This window comes from Castor canadensis, chromosome 14, assembly GCF_047511655.1.
Source record: "Castor canadensis chromosome 14, mCasCan1.hap1v2, whole genome shotgun sequence".
NCBI classification, from domain to species: Eukaryota; Metazoa; Chordata; class Mammalia; order Rodentia; family Castoridae; genus Castor; species Castor canadensis.
The window spans coordinates 54376233-54400792 of NC_133399.1; the positions used below are offsets into that span (position 1 = coordinate 54376233).

At 37.2% G+C, this 24560-nt stretch overlaps 1 protein-coding gene across 4 annotated transcripts in view; it reads right to left on the reverse strand.

The window, feature by feature from the left end:
• The window catches only part of Hook3 (hook microtubule tethering protein 3), a 113789-nt gene that overhangs the window by 57531 nt on the left and 31698 nt on the right, over nt 1-24560 (reverse strand). For 3 of the 4 annotated variants that reach the window (XM_074054576.1, XM_074054577.1, XM_020184692.2), the window contains exons 6-9: nt 20595-20662; nt 11395-11457; nt 10079-10162; nt 2632-2795 (exon numbers count right to left, since the gene is read on the reverse strand). In XM_074054576.1, coding sequence (XP_073910677.1) covers nt 2632-2795; nt 10079-10162; nt 11395-11457; nt 20595-20662 — 379 coding nt within the window. The remainder of the gene's footprint in view (nt 1-2631; nt 2796-10078; nt 10163-11394; nt 11458-20594; nt 20663-24560) is intronic. The other variant, XM_074054578.1, reaches the window with a different exon arrangement.

A 24560-nucleotide genomic window follows, 5' to 3' on the forward strand; every position in this document is an offset into this window, starting at 1 on the left:
CATCAATATTAAGCTAATAAAGATGAGCCAGGAGTCTCATATCTGACTTTAGCAAGAATGGTTAATCAAAAATACTGAAATATATGGTACTGACAAATATCTGAGTTAAGACAGTTCAAAATAAAATGTTACAAATAAGTAATCTAGAACAATAAAAGTATTAATCACTTTCTTTAATGATGAAATTTTAATTTAAAGACTAACCACAACTTAGAAACAAAAGGGTAAAGCTGCACTTGGGTTTTGCCATCCACTGGCTCTATCTTAGGCAGTCAAGATGATGGGGGCAATGGGTTCTCAAACGTTTTGGTCTCAGGGCTCTTCACACTCTCAGAAGTACCAAGAACCCAAAAGAACTTCTGTTTATACAGGATTTATCTACTGATACTTATCGTGTTAGTAAATAACACATTTAAATATACCTACTAGGTTCATTTGAAAATAGTAATAAATCCATTTTGTTAATATAAATGACAGTTTTTATGAATCATAATTTATAAAACAAAAAAGAGAAGGGTGGCATTGTTGCTATTCCAATATCTGGCTTAAGAGAAGATATCGGGGTTCTTATAACTGCTTCTACCTTCATCTGCTATGAAGGTTGTTTTTCACTGAAGTATATGAAGACCATCCAATCTTGCATAAATATGTAATCAGAAAAGAGAAGGCCTTGCTGGGTGTGGTGGCTTATGCCTGCAATCCCAGCTACTTGAGAGGTAGCAATCAAGGATCAAGGTTCAAGGCCAGAATAGGTAAAAAGTTAGTGAGACGCCTATCTCAACCAATAAGCTGGGCATAGAGATGCACAATTATAATCCCAGTTATGGAAATATAGTTAGGAGGATCACTGCCCAAGGTCATACTCAAGCAAACTTGCACGACCCTATCTGGAATAACTACTGCAGGGGTGTGGCTCAAGTAGTAGCACACCTGCTTAGTAAGCAGGAGGCCAAGTTAAAGCAAACAAAAACCCAGACAGGACCTTGCACACTCTCTGAAAAGGTCTCAGAGAACCCCCCAGGGTTCTAAGATCACATTTTGAATTACTGATGTAGACCACAAAGAATGGACCTGTAATGTCACTGAGAAGACTAAAGACTAATGTCTGTGAAGATTAACTTCTTTTTTTTTTTAAATTTTTTTCCTGTTAAGGCAAAATAAAGAAGGAAAAAAACCCCAGCAACATTTTATTGAGGAATAATGAAGGACAGCAGATGTGCTACTATATATTAAGTTATCTGGTAAAGTAAGAAATCCAATTTTATGTCTAATTTCTCTTTTTTAAATCTATAGCTAGGTAAGAAACAGATCATAATGCACTTTTTAGTAAACCATTACAAAATGTTAATCATACTGTTAAGTTGTTTGAAACTGTAGTCCCATTTTGTCCTAAAAGACATCAAATTCTCCCTTTTCCTCTTTTTCCTTTTACCACCCACGTGCCAAAGGATGTCTCTTCTTTTCTTTTGTCTATTTACTCTCCCAGAAGTAAAGTGTTTGGAAGACAGTTCCATTAAGCCATGCTTGTACTTTTAAATAAGTCTATCTCTATAAATGGTACACTAGCCCCTTGTACTGTGTCTCTGTAAACTGCATGCCTAGAAAGCACACTAGTCTCTGTAAACTCCTTCCTGTGTCTTCGCATGGTACCTGGCCCTTTAAGATGCCTCTGGAATGGAAATGCAGATGGCCTGCCTATAGCTTGCACTCAGCTCTGGGTGCCAAGCCCAGCCCACCCACACAGAAAGACCAAGGGAAGGAAGGCAATTACTGTGACATCCCTTCCCTGCATCTTATGGTCTACCAGTATTTGAGTTACCAGTATATGGTCCTGGTATTTTGGTTATTAAGAGACTTTAGATTTTGGATGGATTTTGTCTTTTTGATGATCACTCCAATCACCTTCAGGCCCCTTCACTAGCATTCTTCCATCTTCCTGTGATTTTTTTTTTTCTCAGTCTACCTTTGCTTGCCACAGAGCTCCTGGGCAGGCAGAGGTGGGACAGGCATGGGGGATGCAGGGCTGGTACTTGGTTTCTTCTTTTCAATCACTATTATTTTGTAGCTGGAGCATTCTGCCTTCAGGAAATATTGTGAGTGTACTTTTTTTTAGGGGGGGGTGGTACTAGGAATTGAACTCAGAGCCTCACATTTGCAAAGAAGGCGATCTATCACCCAAGCCATGCCTCCAACTCTTTTTTGCTCTGGTTATTTTTTGAGATAGGGTCTCATTTTTTGCCCAGGCTGGCCTGGCTACAATCCTCCTATTTATGCTTCCTGCCACAGCTGGGATGACAGGCACACCCTACCACGCCCAGCTTCTTATTTGTTAAGATAGGGATCTTATGAACTATTTGCCCAGGCTGGCCTCAAACTACAATCCTCCTGATCTCAGCTTCCTAAGTAGCTGGGATTACAGATATGAGCCACCAGCACCCGAAGGAGGGTATACCTTTGATCAAATTTTTCCTAGATGTGAAGTAATTTATGTTATACGGGAAGATTAGGAGAAGTTGTTTATTACATAGAAAGCTTGGCCTTCAGTTACCCCAAAATCCCAACACTGTTCTTAATGTGAAATGACAGTTACTAAATTTTCAGTAACTAAGTTTTTAGTGAGTGGTCTTTTACCTGAATGTTTCTTCTTGTAGCTGTTCTAGTTGGGTTTGGAGCTGCAAATGCCTTCTTCCTGCTGGACTGTTGGGATCCTCTATAGAATCAGACTGATTGAGTCTTTCCATTAATATCTGGTTCTCTGCCAACAAACTACTCTTTTCCTCTTGCAATGCTGCAACCTGTTGGAATACATGACATCAATGACACAGCCTTCATCAGCTTAGTCCCCTGTGAATTACCATTTAAATTAATGTGTAATTTTAAAGAAGTACAATCAATCTCTGCTTAAAACATTCAGACTGCACATGCAGAGTAATATGTAAGAGTAAGAATTCATTCTTTATTTCTATTTATTGATTGATTTGCTTAGTAAATTTATTTATTGTGAAATATGGTCTTACTCTGTCACCCAGGTACCTCAAACTTCTGGGTTCAAGTTCTCCTCCTACCTCAGCCTCCCAAGTAGCAGGGACTACAGGTGGGTGCCACCACATCTAGCTTTAGTTCACAGTGAAAAGACACTCCACATATATAGATGCCAAGATATTTAAGGATGCAGAAGGATCACCATCATTTGTCACTAAGGAAACACAAACTCAAATCACAGTGTTATCACTAAATCCTCACTGCAATGGATAAAATTTACAAAGACTGTACCAAGTGCTGACAAAGATGAGAACAAATGGAAGTCTCGGGTGCTTCTGGTGAGAAAATGAAGTATTTCAAAAACTTTGGAAACCAGTTTAGTAGTTTCTTAAACTAAACATGTGACTACCATATGAGTTATCCAGCCATACCACTCCTAGTTATTCACTTAAAAGAAATAAAAACAGCTGAAGGTGTGGCTCAAGTGATAAGAGTACCTTCCTTAGCAAGCATAAAGCCCTGAGCTTAAACCCCAGTATCACAAAAAGAAAAGAAAAAAGAAAAAGAAAAGGATATGTTCACATAGCAATTTATACAAAAGGTTTTTAGCAGCTCCACTTGTAATATATAAACACTGGAAATAATCCAAATGTTTTCTCAACAGGGAATGGACAAATCAATTGTAGCACTCCATTCAATAGAATACTATTTGGCAATAAAGAAGAATTAAGTATTGATACTGACAGTATGGATGAATCTCAAAATAAGGAAAGAATCCATTCTGCTGGGTATTGAGGGGGGGAGCGGGAGGGGGTGGAGTGGGTGGTAAGGGAGGGGGTGGGGGCAGGGGGGAGAAATAAACCAAGCCTTGTATGCACATGTGAATAATAAAAGAAAAATGAAAAAAAAAAAAAAAAAAAAAAAGGAAAGAATCCAGACCCCCCCAAAAAAACAGAGAATACACTGTATGATTTCTTTTAATACAATTCTGGAAAAATTGAAGCTAACCTATAGTGACAGAATACAGACCTGGGAACTGTAGGAAGGATCATAAAAGTCACAAGAAGTCTTTTGGATGGTGATAGGTTCGTTATCTTGATTGTGGTAATGGTTTCAAATGTTTATATGAAATAACTGTATCTCAATTACATCTCAAAAAGGTAAAAACAAAAGCAGCCTGTTATTTTTAAGTCTCCTTTCCCATCGCCCATCAGCAACAATTGTGCTTTCTTCACTTGGCTTCCAGGACACTTTAGGCTCTGGATTCTGTGCCAACTCAGTGGTCTCATCTTTTCGTTCTCCTTTTCCTCCATTTCCTTACCACTGCACTACCTAGAGTTCTTCTCTTCCAAGCACAGCAAAGGACTGCAGTTTTGTGACTATACACACCTATTTACTGACATCTCACACACTCCTATTTCTAGCCGAGAACCGTAAACTGCTATCATTTCCCTTTACGTGCCTTAGTAGGCATCTCAAATTTAGATTTCCCAGGTGGGACATTTTTAAACAACTGTTTAAACTGACACATAATTATATGTGTTTCTGGGGTATAGTGTGGTACACATACATGCTCACAGTTGTAATGATCAAAGGGCACAGCATACCTAGCATCTCAAACTTTGTCATTTCTGTTAGAAACACTCAGAATTCTCTCCTGTAGCTATTTTGAAATATAACAACAGACTAACAACAGTCACTGTACTGTGCTACAGAGCCCTACAATTTAATCATCCTATTTATTTTTGTATCATTAACAAACCCTTCCCTATTCTCTCCTCCCCTCTACCCTTCCCAGCCTCTGGCAAGCACTATCTACTCTCTACTTCTAAATCAACTTTTTAGCTTCCACATATGAGATCATGTGGTACTTATCTTCCTGTGCTGGTCTATCTATTTGACATAACAATGTCCAATGCCATCCATGTCCAAAATGACAGAACTTCACCCTTTTCATGGCTGAACAATATTCCGCTGTGTGTATGTACTACTTTTTTTTCTTTAAATCTACTGATTAGTTGATCGACACTTAGGTTGTTTCCATTTCTTGGCTATTGAGAATAGTACTGCCATAAACATGAGAATGCAGATATCTCTCTGACATACTCATATATTCAGTAGTAGAACTGCTAGATGACATGGTAACTATATTTGTAGTTTTTCTGAGGAAACTCCATACTATTTCCCAAAATGTCTGCACTAATTTACATTCCCACCAACAGTATACAATCTTCTCTTTGCTGTAAATCCTTTCCAGCACCCGTTATCTTCTTTCTCTGATGCTGGAGAGAGCTGGTGTCTCCTGACGTCTATAAACTTGCTGACACCTGTGTTTTCTTTTGAGCAAGTCGCATAATGTTTATACCTGTATTACTACAATGGCTTCTTTCTTGGTTTCCTCAGTTTGGCCCCTGCCTCCCTTTAGTTTGCTCTCTACACAGTAGCCCCATGGAACCATGAAAACAAAGCTTTGTTCCAGTGGCTTCTGTGTCACTCAAGGACGAAATCTTTCTAGAGAATTACATGTGAGGCTTGTCAAGACTGACTTTCTCTTCCTGTTGTTCCCACTCTCCTTTTATTCCTGCCATCCTGCCTGGCTGTTTCTTAAATACACCCATTACATTCAAGCCTAAGGGCTGTGCATACACAATGGCAGTTAGGTTGCAATTCTCTACCCCCACACATGTGAAAGGCTTGCTTCCCTAACCTCTTTGTGATTTTACTAACCTAGGCAGGGGCTATGTTGATTACTCAGTTAAAAATTAATTTTTCCAACTCTGTACTCCGCACAGTACCTTCCCTGCTTTCCTTTTCTCTAGAATGCTCATCGTCACAAGCACACTTATTTTGCTTTGTTTACCATCCACCTTCTTCACTGGAATAGAAGCACCCTGGGGGCAGGAATGTTTCTGTCTGCTTCCCCCACTGTTCCTGCATCCACCACAACTAAAGAGTGTATGAAAGAGAGTGGGAGGCCAGTTGCTGGATAAGTGAATGAGTCTGGAATGCCAACTCCAGAATGCACGAGTTTTTCTGGGTTCTCTTTTCTGGGTATTTTATTTGTTTCTGCTCTTTCCATTCTTCTTTTCAAAATAAATATTAAAGGCTTTAAATTTTAAAAACTCCTTTCCTTGTTAGTATTTTTTGGTGGTACTGGGAATTGAAGTCAGGGCCTCACACTTGCTAGATAAGCAGTCTAACACTTAAGCCACTCCCTCAGTTCTTTTTTGCTTTTTTAAAATTTGATTTTCAGATAGGGTCTCACACTTTGCCCAGACTGACCTCTGCAATCTTGCCAACTTCCCTCCCCAGTAGCTGTTATGTGTCACCACACCAGGCTTGTTTCTGACAGGCTCTAGCTAACTTTTGCCAGGATTGGACTCGTTCTCTACACCTTGAGCAACTGCATTAGAGATAGGTACGGCCACGCCCAGTCCTCTTTGCTACTCATTTCTACTTTTAACTGCACAGTGATCAAAGAGGGTGACCTGTAGGACACGAATTCTTTGAATTTTATTGAGAACTGATTTATAGTCTGGTGAATGGTCAATTTATATGAAGGCCGAGTGTTTAATACAAAACTTTAATTCTGAAATTATCAGCCTGGCTATGGGCTAGGGATGTAGCTCAGTGGCAGAGCACTTGCCTAGCATGTGTAAGGCACTGGGTTTGAGCTCCAATGCTACAAAAACCAAACAAAAGCAAAATAAATAAAAAATATCATACTAGTTAATGTTGCTAAAATATTTTAATTCAATATGCATAAGGCAGAAATCTTTTTATACACACAGAAAAAGGAAACTAATTTTAAAACATATAAATATGATTTAAGAAAAAAATCAAACGAGGCAAAGGCACTTAAAATGAGAATCAGTAGCTTCCTACTGAGCTTTCCCATTCTCCAAAGACTAATTTTAACTATTCCTAATTTCTATTGCTTTGAGTTACTACTGCATATCCTAAATAATGTTTATACCTCTAAGTAATATGTAATAGGTCAAAATATGCTACTTCATATCTCTAAATAATATTTATGCCATTATTTCTTGATTTATCAACCTTAAACACTATCTGATGACTCTTACTGGCATGTTAACATTATAGCGACTTGTGCTGTTTCTCCCTTCCCCAAATATAGTTCTACTGATATTCTCAATTCCAGCTACTTATGGATTCATTTCACTCAGTTCCCCATCATGCATGAGTGATACACTCACAAAGATATTACTGCATGCAAGGCACTGTTGTATGGGTCTAGTATGTGTTACTTATTTAAAATAAATCATAATATGCGTAAAAACAAATCCTATTGAACCAGTAAGTTAATATATACAAGCAAAAATTAGAATGAAACGTGCTGTGCGGAGTGCTAAAATAAGAGACCAGAGTGGCTGACTCTGGAAGGCCTTCCTGAGAATATCGGCTGTATATTGTAGTGCCTGGCATGTGGAAGTGTTTGATAAATATCTTATGACAAACAAGTCAGTTGGTTTTTGAGCTGAGACTGGATAGCAAGGAGGAGCCAGCTATGCACTCACTGCTGTACCATAGATGCGGTCCTCGACTCCTTGGTGAGATGAGAACATCAATGGCTCTCCCTCCCCATCCCACATTGCTCCTGTCCCATTCTACTTCCCAGTCACCACCATCTGTTCCTTCACCTTCACAACAATGTTTCTCTACAGAACAATTCTAAATGTCAGGAGCCAGTAAAGTTTTCATTCCACTAAAAATCACTTTATTATGGCGGTGTCACCACTATTTTCTGCACAGGAAAGTGTGTTGTGGGGCTTCCACTCTCTTCTCATAGCATCCTTGCAACACTATCATTCACTTTACACTCTATCCTCCCAGGCACGGGCAAAGTTTTTAGGCGTAACACACAAAACAGTAAATATTGTAGGCCTTGAGAGGTTTCTGTGTCAAGTACCACAGTAAAACTTTATAAAATCAGAATGCAGGCTGTAGTTTGCCAATCTTGGGGTAAAACTTTAACTTTACACTATCAAGGATATTTATATCTTATTGTAAAAATGAACTTTTTATTATTGCAATTCTCAGCATTTGATAGCTAAACTCTAAAAATTTACATTACAACTATGTAAGCATTCAATAAGTGTGCTGTGATTACACTTTCTCTGCATACATCCACCATCATGACCAAGTCCTAGGCCTGCAGTGAAATGCCTCCTCTGTATGTGTGTGCACCCAAACATGGCCACCAGGTCCTTTGTGCACCTCTGTCCATTCTCCATCTCCACCACGCCTTCATTCTCAAGTAAATTCTAGATAGACAAAATGTCTTGTATCTTGCTTTTCATCTTATTTGTAAGAGATTTCCTCAACTTTATTCCATGAAATTGTTTGACAATGTTTTTTTTCCTTTGGTGGTACTGGGGTTTGCACTCAGGGCCTACACCTTGAGCCTCTCCACCAGCCCTTCCTTTGTGATGGGTTTTTTTTGAGATAGGGTCTCAGGAACTATTTGCCTGGGGCTGGCTTTGATCTCTGCCTCCTGAGTAGCTAGGATTGCAGGAGTGAGGCACTGGCTTCTGGCAACAATTCTATTTTTAATTGATTTCAGTTAAGTCTTGATCTCTGATTTTTCTTTTTTTGGGTAGCCCAACAGATTGAACTCAGGGCCTTGAGATTGCTATGTGGGTACTCTACCACTTTAGCACACCCCATCCCTTTTTGCTTTAGTTATGTTTCTGGTAGGGTTTCATAGTTTTTGCTGCAGAGAAGGGGAAACCTCAACTGTGATCTTCCTGGCTAGGCCTCCTACATAGCTGGGATTAGTGTTGTGATCAACCCCGCCCAGCTTGTTTGTTGAGATGTAGTTCTCACTTTTTTGTCTGGGCTATCTTTAAACCTCGATCCTCCCAATCTCTAACTCTTGAGTAGCTGGAATTACAAGCATGATCCACTGCACCCAACCCTCTGATCTTTCCTTTTTAAAACCCCAACCTTAAAAAAGGCATCTTGTCCTTTCATAGATGCAACATCGTCATTGAAGATTTAAAGAGACTGAAAAGAAAAATCTCTCCAACTCCTTCAAATTTCTCAGCTTCCTGTAGGGCTAGTTTTCTGTTTGCCTGGACCCTTTCCCTTCTGCAATGCAGGTTTTCCCTACAGTTAAGAATCAGTAACTGAAGTGCTGTATCTTGGGCTTCACTTAAGGATGACTCCAACAAGAAGCTAGCCTTATCTACACCAGGGAGCCCAGAAAGACCAAATTAAAAGGGAATTTACCATACAATGCTAAACTCCCTCTAACTCTCATACTTTCATTTAATTTTTTTTTGGCAGTCCTGGAGTTTGAACTCAGGGTCTCACGCTTGCTTGGCAGGCACTCTACCGTGTGAGCCACACTGCCAGCCCCCATTTGCTTGATTTCTTTAGACAAAAACTCTGATTTGGAACCTGGCTTTGGTTCTATCCATAATGGATGACACAATTGAGGGGCTAAACTATTTTATATCTCTAGTTTCAGTCTCACTTCAATCTTCCATCCTATCTGGGTCTCTCTGGGGTTCTTCCATAACAGCCCCCACAACCCCCTCTATCCTGGGCATTGCAATCTTTACTCTTTTAGCCATTTGTCACTTTTCCAGCTGCCTTTTGGCTTTCAGAGGCTGATGAAGACTATGTGTTGGGAGCTGGATATATGCAAGTCAATTGTTAAATATTAAGCATCTTGTAAGCTGCTTGTTAAACCATCAGTAACTTGAAACAAAGAGCTATAAGAGCACTTACTGGATGGAAACTGGCAAACATTAAAATCCAGGTTTTGAAAAGTCTCTCACCCTTTTTGAAAGCCCATTTACTAGTATACCATGAAGACTAATGCATGCTGACATCTCTGTCTCTCACTTTCTTGTCAGTTTGCACCATTTTAATTCATTTATTATCAATTTAGTGGGGTTGCAGAAAAAAAAGGAAATCAACATCTTTCTTCAGCCTACTATTAGAAAGTAGTAGTAGAAAAAAATTTAGAAATCTAACTTTTTTTTCCTTTCATCTAATTAGAGTTGCACTATAGTCAAACTGTGGCAATATACAGAACGTGTGGCTGTAAGGAGAGCAGACCTCTTACCTGCATATCCAATTCATGGCATCTTTGAGCAATTTCTTCCTTTGCTGACAAAGCTTCATGTAGTTCCTCTGTAGTTTTCTTCAACTGATTAGAAACAAAAAGATACACGAAATACTTCAACATGAAATGGAGATAATAACTACACATGTGCAACACAGATTTAAAACATTTCTCCTCTTATATTTCTTGAGGGATAGAAGAGGAGGAAAAAAGAGAATCAAGAACCCTCCTGTAAGACTTACAAAAAGACACTTTTAATTGTGAATTTCCTTAGCCCTAAGTCTTATCTTTCCTGTCCTTTAAGCTTGGCTTTTTTTTTTGGCGGTACTGGGGTTTGAACTCAGGGCCTTGCTTTTGCTAGGCAGTCACTCTACCTCTTGAGCCACTCCACCAACCTTGAACTTGGCTCTTTTCCTACATCAAGTTTTCTTGCACAAATTCTTCTATCCAGACTACTTGGTTCCTGATAATTGAGTCTTTTAATGAATTATAAATATTACTTTGGTAAAACATGTAATAAGAATGAGGTTTTAATTGTTAAATAGAGTGCATTTCAATGCAAGTTTTTTATCTTTATGCTAATTTACATATCACCATTTTTAAAAGAAAAGAGTTTTGTTATTTATTCTCCCATTAGCCACACATTTTCAGGTTGTATCCTATCATTATTACAAACCCTAGGTTAGCAAAGAATGAAAATCTGACTGAAAAATTTTTGTTTCTTTAATATGACCAAATCTCTATGTAGTAAAGATACAAAAAAAAAAAATGCATTCAAAGTAACAACTTTAAAAATAAACACAACAAAGTAAGAGAAAGACAATTACAGCTTGGGTTAAAATTACATCATGTACATATATTTTCCCATAAAACACTTTGAAACCCTGGGAAAGAAATGAGAGAAGACAATGAATACAAAATATTTTTGTTCATACACTGTAAGGCATGTCCCAGAATAGCAGGAACATAAAAACTGACAGTATACTTAGTAGCATTTTATTAAGTGATACTTGTGTTAAATGTGGCATAGAGACATCACTAAGAAAAAAAGAAAAAAAATCAGACTAGAAAACAAGAATTATAGTAAATTAAAGGAATTAATTTGTTTTAAAGTAGGTTATATAACATGACTTTAATTACAAATGCATTTAACTATAAATTATATAAAGTTAATTATACCTCAATTTCTTAAATTTCAGATAAAATATTTAAAAAATACCAAAGTATTCTGGGGGAAATTTCAAATGAAACATTGTTCTAATATGATGCTTATCTTTGCAATCTTTCATGAATAAAGACAATGTGAAATTGTATACCTGGCGATCAAGGTCAACGTAGGCATCATTTCCAGCAGAGACGGGAGACTCTTTACTCATTAGCTGAAATTAAGAGTGAAATGATTACAACCATCAGGCAAAAAAATTAATATCCAGCCACTGTAGGAACATAAAAAGTAAATGAAAACACAGAAGTAAATTGAACATTTTCCTTTTCCTATAATTAATTCCTGACTCTGTAACTTTTTTCATTCCATGAGAACGCCTTCATTTAATATTATAAGTATGTCCAAAATGGTATATTACAAAAACTGTTTTGAAATTATCTTTGACATCTGTTCCACTCTATTCTGTTTGTGACTTCTCCAATAAATTATGTAAAAAATAAAGTAAAATTGGAGGTATGAATTCTGATGCTTATTTGCACTATAAGCTCCAACTTTAAGAATCAAGTATAACTTATCACTTAAAAGACAAACAGGTCAGTTAGAAATGTGGCTAGATCCTTAAAAATGACAACTTTTCAGTAACAATTACAATGTTAAGTGTGCATTTATTTCTAAAGAATAAACATGGACACTGGTACTAAAATTAACTAGCTAATGTTTAATGACAGCATACATACACCCACTGTCCCCCTCCATATCTTAGCTCCTTTCACCCTTGCATTGCAAAAAGAAAAGATCTAAAGGGTGAGTGAATGGCTAGGAGAGACAAATGGCAGGGGCAGACCCAAATGACCTCAATCTTCTAATGTGCTGCCTGAAAGACAACTAGAAATGTGGGGGTACTGTATTGAGAGATCTTGTGATTTCCTATTCTCCAGAGACATAGGTACCTATGTCTGTACCTATGTCTCTGTATTTGTGGTTCTCAACATGACACCTTTAGGCCAACAGCATTGGACCTGCCTGGTAACTTGTTAGAACATGTAGGGTAAGGCTGGCATGTTCAGGAGTCCTCTATTTGATCTGATGCACACTGGAGTTTGAGAACCACTGCTCTGACTCAGTTTAATGAGAAGAGCAGGAATGTCCCTGGGACAATTAGGGGGAAATCTCAGAGGGAGTGAAAAATACCAGCTTCCATCTTTAATTATTTTGAGAATATTAATGAAAAAAATTTAAAAACACTTCTCTTCTAATTGAAAAAAAAAACAGTACCTACTATAGAAAAGAAAATGTTCAAAACAAAAAATCATTCTTTATCTAGAAATAATCACTTTTATAATTTTGAAATATTAAGAATTAGCGATCTGTGCCAACCAAGGGTCTAACAAAGTTCAAGTAAGAAAGATAAACATAAGGGCTGGTGGAGTGGCTCAAGTGGTGGAGCATCTGCCTAGCAAGAGCAAGGTCTGAGTTCAAACCCAGTACTGCTGAAAACAAAGACAAATACAATGTTGTGTGATAAAGACTGTAACATAAGACTCAGACAGAATGTATCTAATTCAAAGATGTGTAGGAGAAAGGAGTGGAAGTATTTTCTTCCAGTCTTTTTCCTTTTTTTCTTATTGTTGCATTATTAGTCCTTACAATAACACGGCAGTACCTGTCAATGAGAAGCTAAGTATCTCCCTCTGAATACAACCTTCTCTTATTCGATTACATCTGGTGGGGCATGCTCCCTGGACTTACTCAGCTCCCAAACCCTGTCCTCCTTTTCCTCCTCCCTGTTCCCGTCATAGCTCATCCATCCTGTATACACTCTCATCCTTCCTTTCCCTACACTTTGTAGTGAACATTATTGGTTTGACCTGCCTGAAGTTTACTTCTCTTCCTTCTGCTAGCATGATCATCTTATCCCTGCAAAGCTCCTTCTCCCTACTTTAGATTCCATGGTTTGTCATTTGTTTAACCAATTCCCTTCTCCTATTTAACCTAGATTTTTTTTTCATTTTTCTTTTATTATTCATATGTGCATACAAGGATTGGTTCATTTCTCCCCCCTGCCCCCACCCCCTCCCTTACCACCCACTCCGCCCTCTCCCTCTCCCCCCCCCAATACCCAGCAGAAACTATTTTGCCCTTATTTCTAATCTTGTTGTAGAGAGAGTATAAGCAATAATAGGAAGGAACAAGGGTTTTTGCTGGTTGAGATAAGGATAGCTATACAGGGAGTTGACTCACATTGATTTCCTGTGCGTGGGTGTTACCTTCTAGGTTAATTCTTTTTGATCTAACCTTTTCTCTAGTACCTGTTCCCCTTTTCCTATTGGCCTCAGTTGCTTTGAGGTATCTGCTTTAGTTTCTCTGCGTTAAGGGCAACAAATGCTAGCTAGTTTTTTAGGTGTCTTATCTATCCTCACCCCTCCCTTGTGTGCTCTCGCTTTTATCATGTGCTCAAAGTCCAATCCCATTGTTGTGTTTGCCCTTGATCTAATGTCCACATATGAGGGAGAACATACGATTTTTGGTTTTTTTGAGCCAGGCTAACCTCACTCAGAATGATGTTCTCCAATTCCATCCATTTACCAGCGAATGATAACATTTCGTTCTTCTTCATGGCTGCATAAAATTCCATTGTGTATAGATACCACATTTTCTTAATCCATTCGTCAGTGGTGGGACATCTTGGCTGTTTCCATAACTTGGCTATTGTGAATAGTGCCGCAATAAACATGGATGTGCAGGTGCCTCTGGAGTAACAGTCTTTTGGGTATATCCCCAAGAGTGTTAACCTAGACTTTATGGCTTATTACTTCAATGACTTTCATCAATATTCTCTACTATCTTACCTCATAGTTTCTTACAAATATCTTACTGGCAAAAATCTCAATCCAAGAACAAACCAACCAGAGGTCAATTCAACCAACCTCTCTTTTAGTCATATACCCTGATCTGTGAAGTACTGAGAAAGGAAAAAAAAAAAACTGAAAAATAAAACTCCCCCCAAACCTGTACGAAACTGGTGTTACTGTTAATAAAGTTTCCAATCTCTACTTGACTTCAAAGCTGCTCAAAAAGCATAGTTATGTTTCCCTAGCCAGCACCTTTTGTATTCTCCCTAGTGATTATTTCGACCCTTTCCTACTTCTCAAATCTCACCAATTCCCCACATTCTTCATCAGAAACTTTGCTTCCAGATAAGAATTTTCCCAATACCCTAACCTATACAATTAATACCATTCATGCCCTTCTTTTCTTTCTTCATTTCTGTTACAATACACAGGCTCTTTTTCCCATCCAAGGTGAATCCTGCCACTTTGTTTCAATTCAGTCTCTTTCCAGGTTCTCAAGAGAACCTGTTCCTCTTGTTTATATCTCAACCTCTATCTTTCCCTTTAGTGTGGCTTCTACCTACCAGTGTTTAAATAGTTAGACACTACTGTTTACTTGAATAGACATTTCTCAGGGCTGGGATACTGCCCAGCAGTACAGCTCTTGCCTAGCAGGTATGAGGCTCTAGGTTCCATCCAGCACCCACCCCCCCATACACACACACACACACATATCAATAAACTTACATAGACTTTTTCCCCAAAGGCCAGTAAAGACATGAAAAGAAGCTCAGCATCATTAATTATTAGGAAATGCAAATCAAAAGCCACAGTAAAATATTACATCATACCTACCAGGATACTATTATTAAAAAATGGACAGTAATAAGGGTGGTAAGGACACGAAGAAACTTGAACCCTTGCACACTGCTGGTGGAAATGTAGAAGGGCATAGCTACTGCAGAAAACACTTTTGAGATCCTCACAAAATTGTGATGATAGAATTGCTACATAATGTAGCAGTTTCATTTCTGGATTCTGATGCTCCTAAAATCACAGTAGAGTTATGTTCCAAACAACCCCATTTTTGTATGTCAACAATGCATTTAATACACCTAACCTACTGAATACCATACTTAGTGACACAGCACACTGGTGAATTTTGGCATGAACCCTTGTGATCATGTAGCTGGCTGGGAGCAGTAGCTACTGCTCCCACCCAGCATCACCACAGAAGATCAGACAAAATCTGTAGACCAGGAAAAAATTAAAATTTAAAATTCAAAATCCAAAGACCTGTTTCTACTCAATGTGTATTACATTTTCCTAAAGTTGAATATTCCTAAACTGAAACCATTGCAAGTTGAGCATTTCTATTGATAGCCAAAAGATTTGAAAACAGGTATTGAAAATGAGTGTGGCCACTCATGCTCACAGAACTATTACTCATACTAGCCATCAGGTGGAAATAACTTGAATGCCCATCAACTGATAAAGGGGATAAGGTTAAGCCCTAAAAAGTAACAAAGGTCAGGCCTGGTAGTGGATGCCTGTAATCAAAGCATTCAAGAGCCTGAGGCAGAGGATCCTGAGTTCTAGGTCAGCCTGGGCTACATAGTGAAACCCTGTCTCAAAAACCCACCACCAACAACAATAAAAGGAACAAAGTACTGACAAGCTTGAAAACGTTATGCTACATGAAGGGTTTATTTTACAACAGTCCTTTGATTTAAAAAATCCACTCATCTGACCTACCTTTGTCCTGAGAACCACCGGTAACCACATCCACTTATGTCAAGTCAGTCCCTTCTCTCTTTCTTTTCTTGAGATGACCTAGTCCAGGCTTCTGTCCATCTTTACTATGTAATTACTAAGGTCTTGTTAACAGGTCTCCCCTTTTCAAGCCTTTTTTCCTCCTATGTAACTAACCTTCTTACTGCATGGATTTTCTCAAAATACTAACCTCCATGTAGTTTCTCCTTAGAATATATTCCTTAGTTTCCAAAATTAAAATGACTAACACAGTTGCATGATGTCCCAATAACCTTATCTCCTGTTTCATCTCTGAGCACTCCCCACAACATTTACAAGATTTTTTTTTAATTCCTCTAACATGTCATGCAGGTCTTGCTTTTTCTCTTGCCTCCTGGACTCTAGAACAATTTTGTACCTCCCTTACCTACCTTCACTCTGTTCTTCAGTATTTAGCCTCATTCCTCTGAGAAGCTTTGCCTAGAGTCCTAAAACTGTCTTAGACACTCCCTTCAGGTGTTCCTGTATCTTCCCCATCATGGCATTTTTTTCACACACTGTTTGAATCCTTGTTTAACCAGTTCCTGTGAGAGGGAGACCTCTCCTGTCTATCTTTTTCACAACTGTACCCACAGTGTCTGCTATAGCACCTGGTGCATACTTAATAATCAATAAATATTTGTTAAATGAAAATGCACATAATAGACATATCTATTTTAAAATCGAATTGGGATCCTATTATACATACAATTTTATACACCATTTCACTCAACGTTTAAAAAGAGGCAGAGATGGGGAGGAAGAGAATGATAGAGCATCAACAATATCATAAAATATAACATCTGTGAAAGTAGAGGATATAAGGTATGTGTTAAAAGCTGCTGAAAAATGGGGGATGAGTGGTAAAGGAGAGCAATGGAAGGGGTTGAATAGACCAAAGCAAAGTATATTCACCACATAGAATACATTGACTTAAACATTAATAATGAAAGACAGGACTGTAAAATAGATACAGTATGTATGGGAGGGGTACCTCTGGGAGGGGGGAGGGGGAATGAAGGAGATTAAGGTGAGGGTATATGGTTGATGGACTTCATGTACTTATATGAAATAGAACAAAGAAACCTCTTGCAACTGCTTTAAATGGGGCACGAAGGGGGTTGAGGGGGAGAGACGGTGGGGCTGACCTAACCAATGTACAATATAAGCCTATTTGGAATTGTCACTATGAATTCCCCCCTCTACAATGAATATATCCTAATTAAAATAAAATTTATTAAAAAAAGTTTTTTCACTGTTGTAAGGTATCCTTTTAAACATAGTTTACACATTTTATCATCTATATAATATTCCATCAGACAAAGGTACTATAATTTAAATACTAGTTTATCAGTGGAAATGCAGTATTTTTGTTAATTTTGCTAAATTAACATAATTTAGCATAAATTTGTTAAAAACTTGATAAACATTATTATGCCCATTCTTGGTCATAATTTTTACATAATTCCTTTAGATTCATGGAATGAAAATCATTCAGTTACATTATTTTTTAAATTTCTTTTATTCATATGTGCATACAATGTTTGGGTCATTTCTCCCCCCTTCCCCCACCCCCTCCCTCTCGCCCCCTACCCTCCTTGCTACCAGGCAGAAACTATTTTGCCCTTATCTCTAATTTTTTTGAGGAGATAGTATAAGCAATAATAGGCAGGACCAAGGGTTTCTGCTAGTTGAGATAAGGATAGCTATACAGGGAGTTTACTTGCATTGCTTTCCTGTACATATGTGCTACATTCTAAATTAATTCTTCTCAAACTAATGTAAAAAAAGTTTTCTTGTTATAGATATAATACCTGTGACTACACAAAAATTGGAAAATATTAAAAAAGTAAAAAATATCCAACAATTTAGAGAGTTAATATTGTGGCAAGTTTGTTTTCACTCATCTCAATTTTTAAACAAATGGAATCATACTGTTTATGTGTCCTACCTTCTTTAGTCTGAAATACTGCACTTTCACCTACGTCATTAAATATTTTTAAAAATATGCCTATATAACATGCCTATATATTACACCATTATTTATCTATCCCCCTGTTGCTGGGTATTTAGGCTAGTGATAATATTTTCATTCTAGAGGAGTTACAGCACCAGAAAATGGTTATAGGAATAGTATCTGGATTCAGACTGCTTAGGTCTGAGTTGTCACTACTTCCTCAAACTCTATGGCTTGGGTTTTTTTTTTAATAAAAAGAGAAAATAACACATAACTCACAGGATTTTAGTGATTTTTCTTCATTTTATTATTGTGATAAAATATTTGTAACACAAAATTTGCCATCTTAACCATTTTTAAGGATATATTCATTGGTGATTATAATTGTAGTCAATTTTAAATGAGTTAACTGATAAGACACTGCTTAGCGAGAACCAATACTATCTAGCACATAGTAAGTTTTAGAAAATGTTTACTGTTACTATTATTATTACATGTCTTGCATTTCACATTTCTTAGGGTAAGTCTCTAAAAGTGAATTACAGGATCCATTACAGTAAAGTAGAATGGTTAGTGCCCCCTTTTCTTTTTCCTGTTCTGGCTTAGTGACAGAATCCTTCCTTACATGTTGTTGGCAAGTACCAGGAATAAGGAGCACATTTTCCAGTTTCCCTGTGTAGCTATTTGAGTAATAAATATCTGACTGGTGGAGGTGAGAATTCCTACAAGTCTACTGAAAGAACTCCCATCCTTTCTGATGGTTGACTGTGAAAAAAAGAGATGGAGCTTGAGAAGACATAGCTGAACCACTTGGTGAGAACTGTGCATGAATGGCACAGACCTTATTAGGTCAGTCTTACTGAAGGAAAGCTGGGTCACTGGTATCTAAAGAGCCTCCACACCAACCCAAGACCACTTACATGCAAATTAAACTGGTATTATACTTGGGGAGTTGTCATTTTGCTATTTTAATACTTATGTCAAACCTAATCTGATACAAAAGAGTATAATATTTTAAAAAAGATGAACCAACTTATACTCCTTTAAAAAAAATTTTTTATCATATTATTGTAGTACTGGGGGTACATACATTGTGACATTTACAAAAGTACTTATAATGTATCTTAGTTAAGTTCACCCCCTCCATCATTCTCCTTTGTCTTCCCTCCCCCATTCTTAGAATTAGTTTCAACAGGTCTCATTTTTCTATTTTCATACATACCACGTAATATTTCTACAATATTCACTCTCCTACACCCTTTCCTTATATACTCCTCCTACCACCAACCTCCAAACAGGACCTGATTTAAGTTCCTGTCCTCCATTTTTGAGGGGGAAAAAAAAAAGACATTTTTGTTGTTTAATGTATCTATACAGTTTCATTATGACATTCCTATGTAAATGTGTACTGTATCCCAAATTGTCTTATCCCCTCCATTTTACACCTTTCTGCTTTAGTCCTCTTCTTATGGTGAGTTCAACAGATTTAAAACTGGACATAAAAACCTAGATGAGCTTCCCTGGTTGGCAATACTCTGTCTATTGTCACATTATGATATGCCAGGAGGTAACAAGTCCTGAATCTGTAGGGAGGAGACAATAGAAACTATGCATTTAGGACCCTCCCAGACCTCAATCCTATGTATTTTTTGGCTTAACAAAAACTTTAAAATTCAAAAAGTCATTTAATTTTATTTATATTCATTTTCCATAACAGAACCATTGTCATTCCCAACTTCTGAATCATTCTAGTGAATTACAGAACTTAACAAGGTAATGGGAACCACTGAATTTTAAGCCAGTTGGTCAGATGGAAGGGTGGCCTGGAGATTCCTGAAACAGCAGCTGGTCTCCGAAGTGAGGGCAGTATTATGGGGGACAATGCCCTTAAACACACAGTGCAGCCCAAGTCTGGGTAGTTGGTGTCAGAAGTCATTGCAAAAAAGATGCAGAAAAACCACAACTTGGCCTGGCAGTGTGGTTCAAGTGGAAGGCTACCTGCCTAATAAGCAAGAAGTCCTTGAGTTCACACCCCAGTACTGAACAACAACGAAAAAACCTGCAACTTCATCTTAATTCACATTTGGCATTTTTCATATTTGTCTTTTGTATTTTTTTGTTAGCTGTATGTATATTCCTGTCCCATATACAATTTGATATTTCCTTTAAGGGTTTTCTCCATTGCTTTTATAACTAAAAAGATTGTTACATCAGTTGCGATTGACCAGCTATTAGTCTACATTTTATGTTTTGCATTTAAAATAAATATTCAACTAGAAATTACTTTGGGTTTGGCTGGAGTTGAACACCTATTTTTTTGCTAAAAAGGAAACCAATAGATAAATATGAGGTAGATTGCTGGTTTATGATAGATATTACTCATTAATAAGGCTTCAGGAATTAGTCTACCATTTCAAGTTCATTAAGAGCATTTTTAAAAATGAGGGCATAGCTCTGTATTTGGAAAGTAAGCATTTAAGATTAAGTGAAAAAAGAGTTTTAACTAAGTATCATTTTAAAGATAAAAATGAAACAAGTGCTCTCATAAATGTAAAGTAAAAAAGTTTTCAGGGTGGGAGGATAGCTCAGTGGTAGAGCACATGCTTAATATGTAGGAGGCACTGGGCTCAATCCCTAGCATGGCAAAAAAAAAAAAAAGAAAGAAAAAAGTTCTCAAAAAATGAGTAGAATTGCTTTTTAAATTTGTACTATTATTTAACTTGTGTTTTTTCCTTTAGTTTGTCACAAACTATGTACAAAGCTCCAACGTACCTCTTGAATGGCTGTCATGACAACATGCTGAACAGACTCCTCCATCATCATAATGGCTTGAATGTACTCTGCAAACAAGAACAATCTAGAATGTCACTGTTCAAGTTAAAGACAATCAGGAGTGAAGGCTAACACTTCATGAATTCTTATAAGTAGTTTCCTGTGTTTTGATTCTCCTAGGAATCCCTCAGACATGGCTAATGTGCCTTATATAGTGCCACAGTAAAGCAAAGGCTGAAAGTCACAGTAGTCATCTTTCCTGAAAACATTTTTTTCCCTCTCACCACTTCTTATAGTTGAGGGTGAAGCTAAAGATCAGGGAAGACAGCATCAGTAAGTGTGTGCTGTGCATCAATATAGATGAAATAGTAAAGCCTAAAGCCAAAGTGGAAAAGACTCCTCATATTTAAAAAAAATCTAAACAGTGTCTTTCACATTATTCTTTGCTACATCATTTAAAAAATATTCTGAGGTTTGTGTTTTATGGGACATCTCAGGACTGAACTTGTGTAACTCAGTATTTTCTACTAGTTTTTTTTTTTTTTTGAAGTATTGAGGTTTGAACTCGGGGTTTCAGCTCTACTGCTTGAGCCATGCCTCCAGTCCAATATTTTCTACTACAGAAGAGAAAAAACTTAATGAAACTTTGACCTGCTTGGGACCAAGACCTAAGATGAATTTAAGATAGAAATTAAGGGTGGGTGTCTAGCTAGCATGAAGCTTTGAGTTCAAACCCCAGGATCACCAAAAAAAGAAAAAAAAGACATTGATACTATAAATATTGCATAATCTTGGGCTTTTAAAATGATGCCGTACATCTCCACTATGCTAAAGCAGCAACTGTATCAGTCTCATTCTCACCATGGCTAAAAAGAGAAAGATCTAGCATTATTATCACAATATTGGAAACAATAACTTCTTTCCTTCTCAACAGCTTTGGAAGTGGATTTCATTATTCCTAAATTCAACAATGATGACAAAAGTGGCTTGAGCACAACAAAGTTAGCAGGTCAAGTGGATTCCAACAAATATGATAAATTTAATAAGAAATATTTTAAAAGGTAATGAAGTTTTAGCCTTAACTTGCCTCTCTGATCCCATGCAAAAAGCAAACACAAAACAATTTTCTCACCCCTACAAGTACTAATATGAAAGTGTCCTACCATGAAATTGTCAAAGTAATCTTTTCATAAGAGAATCATGCATTTGGAATATGTAATAACTTCATTAGTACTGGAGCAATAAGGAATTCCTTTAGCCTGAACTCAATCTTTTGTTTTCTTTTTTCTTTATTTTTGGTTGTATTGGGGCTTGAACTCAGGGCTTCCTGCTTGCAAAGCAGGAGCTCTACTGCTTGAGCCATACCTCCAGTCTATCTTGCTCTGGTTATTTTAGAGATGGGGTCTCTCAAACTATTTCCCCAGGCTGACCTCAACCATGATCCTTCTGATCTTACCCTTTCAAGTAGCTAGGATTGGAGGTGTGAACCACCAGCACCCAGCTTATTTTGTTTTCTTAATGACAATTACCCTATGTGTTGAAATATAGCAAGAGAGTGTTTTTTGATGTTCTGTTGAAAGGCATCAAACACAGAAACTAGTATAGCTAAGATGACTGACCAGCCCTCAAAATAAAAGACTGTGAATATGGAAGAAAAGCAGCAGTGGCATTGGCATGAGGAAGGGAAACTTAATGGCAGCCTACTGGATGTGAAGGAAGTGGCGGGAGGTCAGAACGTTAGTAGGTGTGAGAGGGGAAGCGTTAGTTAAGAAGCGGTGTTGCCACGTCAAGGCCCTTCCCCGCGAACACCGTAAAATGCTAAATGATAAAATGATAATGGGAACTACATTAATGTATAATGTTTTAAATAAAACATGATTTTCACATTTTTAAAGCCCAAATACAATTACATGTGATTATTGGGTGCACATCTATAAGGCAGCACTGGAGAATGAGGCATGCTATGTAAGAGAGTTTACCCTTGATCTCAGCTGTCTAAAATTTATAGTACGCTTTAGAACAGTGTTAAGGTTATATGTGGAAGAACCATGGATTTTTGTCCTCACCTAGCCTCTCACAAGTAAGAAATCTTGGCAAGTCATATAATATTTATTTGAAGTCTCAATTTCCTACATTATAAAAAGTACTTTTTGTTCTCTTAGTGCTTAGTAGAATACCAAACAGAAGGGAGACCCTAAGTAAATATTATTTGGTGTGTACTCTGCTAAGTTTGCTTTTTCAAATTTGCCACTACTTCATTTGTCCCAATTACAGAAGTCAGTGAAGATAAAATTATATTGAGTCAAAGCTCTCAGCAGTTGCTCTCCACTTCTTTTTCCTTTTTTGTTTTTTCCCAAAGTACTCAAGATTGAACTCAGGACCTAGTGCTCTAACACTTAAGCCATGCCCCCATTGCTCTTCACTTCTAATTGGAAACATCTAAAGACAAAGTCCCCCCCAACACTTGTTCAATATAGTGCTTAAGGGATCACAAAGCAGAAACACAGATGCAATTTCATTTACTCCTACTGACTACACAATTTTGCACTCATTCTGCAGACAAGGAAACACACTGAGTATCTCATCCAAAATTAGAGAGGGAGAGGCACTTCGGTGAGCCACACATTATATCATACATACACAGTGACAGCTAATACTTAACAAGTCATCTATGTGATTGAATTCTTAGCTCTCTACTGTATTTCCAAGATCAAAGAGAATCCCAAATATGGGTAAGTGAGATGTTAAAATCTTGCTCAAAAAGTTTTCATCATTTATGCAATTTCAGGGGACAAACTAAATCTAGATGTCCACACACAACACACTTAGTCTATATGAGACGCTCAATAAATATCATGACTCTCTTCCATAGGAATATGGTGGAAGGTAGCATTTTTATCTCGTTTCTACTCTGTAATTAATATGGTGAGCCAACACTTAGCAGCTGTGCATTTCCAAGGACCCCTATGTCTTAAGTAGAATTCCAGGACTTGATGAACATTCTAACAGTTGTCATTATCGAAGAACAACGAGCTATAGCTAAGTGATTCCTCATCCACTTTAAAATCAAAGCATACGCTTAAATTTAATTTCTCTTAAAGCTTTTACAGAACATTTATTAGACATTTTAGTAATATACAAAGACTACAAATGCAGAAAATTCTGTATAAATTCTTGAGCTAAACTGAATAAACAAACTAAAATTTAGTACATGAGCATGGCATGATAAAATTTAAAAGGAATGGATCTAGAGAAAAAGAAATACATTGTTTAGTAAAACCAATAAAATTAGTTATAGTTTCAAGAAAACAATGTTGACTATTATTAAACTTTTATTACTAGAATACCAAAAATAGTACAAAGAACAAATTAATGGAAATTTGTTCTGAATTTTCAGGTCAGGGGGAACAACAAAACAAACACAAACAAAACAGCATCTCTGATCTTAAAAATCACAAACAAAACCAAAAAACCCACCTTCTTCAATTGTAAGCAACAGTAAAGTACCATGCTGTCATCACTTTCAGAATAGCCCATCTACCTTTCCCTTTCTCACTATACTCCAATGATAGTTTTGTGGGGTTTTTAAATCCCTAGAAGGTAACCTGGGTCTCTTACACTGAGCTTCTACTACTACTTTAACTAGTCTTAACTCACTATCTTCTATAGTTTTGTTTACTAACTTCCCTGGCCCCAAGTCTAGACTACAGCCTCCATGACATGCCACCTTCAGAGCACTTGCTATTTCTTTGAGTATATGAGTTTTGTGCTATTATTTAATGCTTTTTCCCTCCACAAGTTCCCCGAGGGCAAGAATTGTGTCTTGTTTTGTTTACCACTGTGTTCCTAGCTCATAATTTATCATTTTAATAAATATTTGTGAAATAAATCAACTGGAGAAGAGGGAAAGTTAAATTTAAGGTTAAATTTGTCTAATTTATGTATGATAAATTTGAACAGTATTTT